This window comes from Diuraphis noxia, unplaced genomic scaffold (genome assembly GCF_037042655.1).
Source record: "Diuraphis noxia isolate RWA-SAM2 unplaced genomic scaffold, SU_Dnox_SAM2 contig0001, whole genome shotgun sequence".
Classification (NCBI taxonomy): Eukaryota; Metazoa; Arthropoda; class Insecta; order Hemiptera; family Aphididae; genus Diuraphis; species Diuraphis noxia.
In genome coordinates, this window is record NW_028301711.1 from 78,171,290 (window position 1) to 78,177,721 (window position 6,432).

Below are 6,432 nucleotides of genomic sequence, written 5' to 3' on the forward strand. Positions count from 1 at the left end.
ATATATTTTTAGGTCTTGGATTGTTGTATTATTTGTCGATGCCAATGTTATCCAACATGTTCCTAAAATGTGGCTTAAAAAAGTACAACATAAGAAGTCAGCTGTATCTAAAAAAAACTATTATGTTGGTTTCCCTTTACTAAAACTGATTTTCCAAATATAAAAGTGCATTTCAAAAGCGATCAAATACAAAAAATGATACATAAATGTTATGTACCTAATAATACGGATGGAACATGGTTTAAATGTAAACATATTGCTGGTCCTTTTTGTGGGTATAATACTTTGTATATCTATAATGTCTTATGTTGAATTTCATTTAGATCACATTTTTATTTTATACATATTACTAATTTTTTAAATATATTCTGTTATATATAGATAGTGAAATGCGTTCTAGAATGGTTACAAAAGCCTAGTCTGATGAAAGCCAGAGTTGTGATGCATCTGAAGATTCATTTAGTGATGAAACTAGTGATGATAACAATACTGTCACTAAAAATGTAAGAAGTATTCGTCATAAGAAGAAGCTAAAACGTTTTTCACCAGATTTGTTTTCGAAGAAAGCTAAAACTTGTACTGAACATGATAAACCATCAATACTTTCAGAAATACCTAGTCCACCCAGTAGACCTTTAGCTGATCATAGCAATAAAAAAAAAGCTAAACATCAATCAAAATATGTAGAATCAGGTATATTATTATAATTAAATATTTTGTTTTGCTAAAACTATTCTCATATAAGTGGTTTTTAATATTTATTTGTAGTTACTAGTTGCAGTAATGAAATTGAACAAAATATGTCATTAACCACATCAACCAACATTGATTTGGATGAAAAATTATTAAATAACTTAATGAAAGAGAGTGATACTTTAGGTATGTTTTTTATTTGAATCCTTAATACATTCATAAAATAATATCGTAGTGTTTCACTGATATTATTTTATGCATATATAATATATATATATTATTGTAATAATATGCGATTCTTTTTAAGATATATTTTTAAATAACAATGAAACATAAAATGAAACTAACGATGTAAAAAAAAAAATAAAAATAAACCTTATGTCCTTATCTTTATTTTGCAGTATTTTTGTTGTTTGGCTGTAACTTGATCAATTTTGGACTTAGGAAGTTGGTTCAATTATTAAAATTCATTAAAAAATTAGGCAAAAAAATATCAGTGGTTAATATAGGTGGTTGTCATTTAAGAAAAAAAAGTTGTATTGCGCATGCGCAAATCTAATTAAGTTAAAAAAGTTCATAGGCCATTAAAATGTGTATTTTTATGGCATAACAGCCATTTTAACCATCTAACCATGATATTGAGTGTTCTCAATTAGCGATTACACACTGTATAAGCCATATGAGGTCTATGATGGATACTATTTTTATTTTTATTTTTTTATCAAAGTTTTTTACTTAACATGTCATTTTATTAGGCTTATTATTATTATATTAATTATTTTGTTATTAGTTAATTATTAATATTATTATTATTATTTTATATAAGCCATATAAGGTTTATGGTGGCTTAAATGCACTTTACCACCCCCCTCAAAATTTTCGATTTTTTTTTTTTGGAACATACTTATATCAACTATTTAAGAACGATGGTGCAATCAAAATTTGTCGGTCGGACTTAGTTTCGAAGTTATGGGCTTTGGAAGTTAAAAATTCTATGTTTTTTACGCATGAGCGCAACGTTGCGTTTATCACGTCTTTTACGATTTTTTTGTTTTTTTTTTCTTGAAACTTACGTATATTAATGAGTGAAAAACGATGTTGCAGTTAGATTTTTAGATAATATGGTTATATATAACGTAATAACTACTTATCTACCTAACTTATTTATACGCCTAGTCCTTAGCGCCTAGATTGTTGTTGTTAATATTACTATCGCGTTGGCCAAGCTCGGGCACAGCACAATCAAGTTTAATTTTGGATTTACAATAATTAGAACACAAAATAGATACTTTTAATAATATAACCAGTTTATTGATATCTATAATATAATATAATATAATATCTATATATATGTATCATTCTCACTTAATTCGTCCTCATTATCTTCATTATCATCATTAGTATTAATATTATTATCAATATAATATGTGGCATTAATTGGGTTGTAAAGACTACCTGCAATTCTTAAAAATTTGGTAAATGGATCAATATTTAACGCTTTACATTGTTTTAAAAATATAAATTTTGAAAGATAACCAGCTATAAAAGTTTTTTTTTAATGATATTGGGGCATTGAATATTTCGCATGTCGCCATAGTCCCTCGATTGTGTTTGTATGTTGATTGGTATCTGGATCTTTAAAATTAATGCTGTGGTTGACTTTAAAGTGCTTATATTAATTTTATACACATAATTATTATTTAAATGCATACTTTCCAGCAATCAGAAATTATTGTAGTATTTGGTAGAATCCATTCTTTAATAATTTTAAGCAACGTTTCTTTATCCCTTTTTTCAACGGGAATTAAGAAGCGCCGATTAGTGCCTCGTTCAATACCTCCAAAAACCCATTGGCCTTCCACATGATGACCTCTGTGGTATTTACGCTTGCCAAATTTACTCTCGTATATTTCCACTTCAACGCAATCACCTCCAATTTTAGTATTTTTTAAAACCATGTGGTCAAAAGTTACTTCACGACAAAAATTAACCCAATCAACCATCGTATGTCGACTGATGCTAAGTTCTTCCATAATAAATGTCTGGGTGGTTTGATTTATCCATAGATAGGTTAGCAAAATAATCTTAGCAATCGACAAGTGAGAATTCGAAAAAAATGTGTTTTTTCTTATTGACACTTCATATTCACATTTAATCAATTTTTTATGTCGATCCGTGCATTTTTCACGGCATCTAAAAGTATAATATTATATGTAATATATAATATAATTATTATAGGATTTGTTCCTACGGTAAAAAGTGTCATTAAATGTGTCATGACGTGTGCATATTTACCTCCAAGAATATGTATCTTAAACATGATTTCGTGCTAAGAGTCGTAATTTATGCCCTCTAGGACATAAATAGTTACCTTCTTTTGGAATAAGAAACGATGTTGGAGCTGCTCAATTACATTTGAATTAAGAGGATCATTCAACTCACAATAAAAATTTTGAAAATTTTGATTAGATTATATTTTTCCATATTAAATAAAAAAAATTCAGTATACAGAGTAATAGTAGAGTACAGACACGAGAAGTTAACTTCATTAGAATCCACCACTTGGTGTAATGACATTTTAATTGTATGCCAATATCAATTGCCATAATAATATAATATTATCTAAAATCGTATTTATAATTAAATGATAATTATTAGGTATGATACTATAATGAGATTACCTGGATACACCAGGTAGCCGGAGACGGTAGGGGAAGTGATTTACTAAAATATACTTATGTTTATGTTACTAAAGTCCCGGGGCCGAGCCCCCATCATCGACTTTGGCGACCGGAGCCGGTAGGCGAAGGGAGCCACTCATACTTATTTTACTTTATCTGGCCATCGAGTCCGGCGACCGGAGCCGGGGGTCTCTTGAGTTTAAAGACATGTGTCATTTGTGTTAAATCAGTTTCAAATTACTTGTTAGGTCACTCACCTCTTGAGGGTGCTTTTCCCCCCGCGACCCCGAAGGGGTCGCCTTCCCCCCTAGGTTTGCTATTTTGGCACCGGGGGGTTTGGGGGCCGAGCCCCATCCAACTACGGACCTCGAGTTTGGCGACCGGAGTCGGTAGGCGAAGGGAGCGACTATCTACTTGTAACAATTGTTAGACCCAAACTTGATCCCTATACTTTAATTATAGCGTTATGGGTAAGCGTAAAAAACACAAAATTTCAAATTTCAAAAATTGACTAGGTACTTGGAAACTAAGTCCGACCGATAAATTCTGAAACCACCATCGTTCTTAACTGATTAAGGTACGCAAGTTTCAAGAAAAAAAATTAAAAGAATCGTAAAAGACGTGAAAAACGCAAAATTGCTAACTTCTAAAGCCCATAACTTCGAAACTAAGTCCGACCGACAAATTTTGATTGCACCTTTGTTCTTAAATAGTTAATATAAGTATGTTCCAAAAAAAAAATCGAAAATTTTGAGGGGGGTGGTAAAGTGCATTTGTTCCTTTATGGTTACTATAATTTTTATTTTTATGTAATTTATCACATATCAGGGTGTGTATACAGGGTGATTGATTAAGCGTAAAACACTCATTATCTCAAAAAGTATTCACTTTTTTCAATTTTTTTTTTTTTCAAAATTTTAGATTTACGCTGTTCTAGAATTATATAATTATTTAATATTTTTCACCCTTATATTTATTAGGTAAACCACCATCAACTTTTGATTTTCAAATGGCAACCCATACTGAAAATTTAATAATTTAGTAAGGCTTTTTTTCTTATGAATTATCACGTTTAAATTTTCATTTTTCGTTTATCTGTTGACGAGATACAACTCCTCAAAGTTGGGGTGTTTTGGGAGGTGTTTGTGTGTAAATGCGTTATACCTAGTCAGCACTGTAGACTGCAGTTATTAGGATTTTTGTGCTCCAGCGTAAAAAATAATTAACTATTCAAATCAATTCAGTAAGTACGATAGTTAAGCCTAAGTTGTGCCCCAAAATACCCCATTATGTTGCACAAGTTCTCCCCCACGCTAATAGTACGACTGATCATGATATTATTGATATACTTATCGCTTATAAAGACCAGAAGTTACAAGTAATAAATTCGATACCGAAGATATGGTGATAAATGATTATCAGTGTATAGGTATACTTCCGACAATAACATTTATTGTTATACATACATATTATAAGTAATTGGATTATTGGACTATCACGTCTTGTCACATGTAATCCCACGAGAGGATCAAGAGCAAAATTCAGCGACCAATCAGAAAGTAAGGATTATTATCATATTATCATATAATCATATCATAAAATACATTACCCGCTCATTTTTAAAAATAAATATTTAAAAACAAAGTAAGTAAAAACAAGTAAGGATTATTACCATATATTCATATAATAATTAAGGAATATACTATTTACTCAAATACTTTACTATACTGGACTACAGTGTAATTTAAACTGAGAATAAAATATAATAATAATAAAATAATAATTAATATGTATGGTCATTTGAATTATGGATGTGTAATATTTTTCGTTCAGCATAGAGCCTTCCAATAAAAAAATTGATAAACAGCTTCGACTTATAACAAAAAAAAATAATTATAAATCTCAACTTCAAAGTATTACCACTGAACGTGAAAAAATTGAAATTAAACAAAGTTTTAAAAATACTCCAGCAGTAGGAGCTGAACGAAAAATATTACACATCCATAATTCAAATGACCATACATATTAATTATTATATTATATTTTATTCTCAGTTTAAATTACACTGTAGTCATTTAATATATTTCTATTTAATATACCAATAATAACATTAATTATAAGAAAGCGCATATTACATACATTATACCTACTTAGCATAATCATTAGACTCCACAGAGCCCTATGAATTATGATTACCTGTCAATGTATCTTAGATACTATATTTACACTACCTACCTAGACAATTAAACAGCAGCTTAATTAAATAATGGTTTTCACACTATACAGTATACATTATTAGTAAGTATTAGGTATAATATAAAATCTCCATTAACCATTATCAATATTATAATAAAAGAGAGAACTTTTATTTAAAAGATTTATTCAATATATTGTTTAATATATCTTCTAATGATTTTAAATAAAGAATTGATTCATTCATATCCCTTAGTGGTATATACATTTTTAAATGTTCTGCAATTAATAGATACTTGCAATATTTAAATATAAGACCAACATCATAATGAATAATAAAAATAAAAGGTGATATAATCATGACTCTAAAAGATCTATTCGATAAATAAGATATTATTACTACCTATTTTACCTACCATTTAGAGCTTTAAAACATGTTCTTTTGTTAAAACGATTTTGTGGTACTCTTCAACATGTTTTCGTAGCAATGCATATCCGCTGAATAATTGTCCACATTTATTGTCTGGGCATTTTATTGATATTTTCTACAAAGATTCCACTGCCGCACTTCTTTCTGTGTGCTACTAAATTCCGATGGTAACCAAAAACATTTTTACATATATTGCACGTAAGTGAAGACGTAGGCGACATTATATAAACTGTACTTAGGCGACACTTAAATTGATTTTAAGTAACACTTATATGGTTGTGCATACGAGTACCTAACAATATAATAAAGTTGCAGTGTATGCATATGAAATAATAAATAATAATTTACAAGATGTTATGAACAAGCGTCAAGCTGTACAAAGGAAATTAATAATATTTAATATATATAACAACACTAATAACATTCATAAACTTA

The 6,432-nt window shown here is 29.2% G+C and overlaps 1 protein-coding gene across 1 annotated transcript; it reads right to left on the minus strand.

The window, feature by feature from the left end:
* Positions 1 to 2,393: 2,393 nt before the first annotated feature.
* Positions 2,394 to 3,270, minus strand: LOC149061882 (uncharacterized). Its single transcript, XM_089215136.1, has 3 exons — positions 3,203 to 3,270; positions 3,065 to 3,094; positions 2,394 to 2,886 (listed from the first exon to the last, which is right to left on the minus strand). The coding sequence occupies exons 1-3, from the start codon at positions 3,268 to 3,270 to the stop codon at positions 2,394 to 2,396; spliced, it is 591 nt and encodes a 196-aa protein (XP_089071262.1).
* Between the last annotated feature and the right edge of the window lie 3,162 nt (positions 3,271 to 6,432).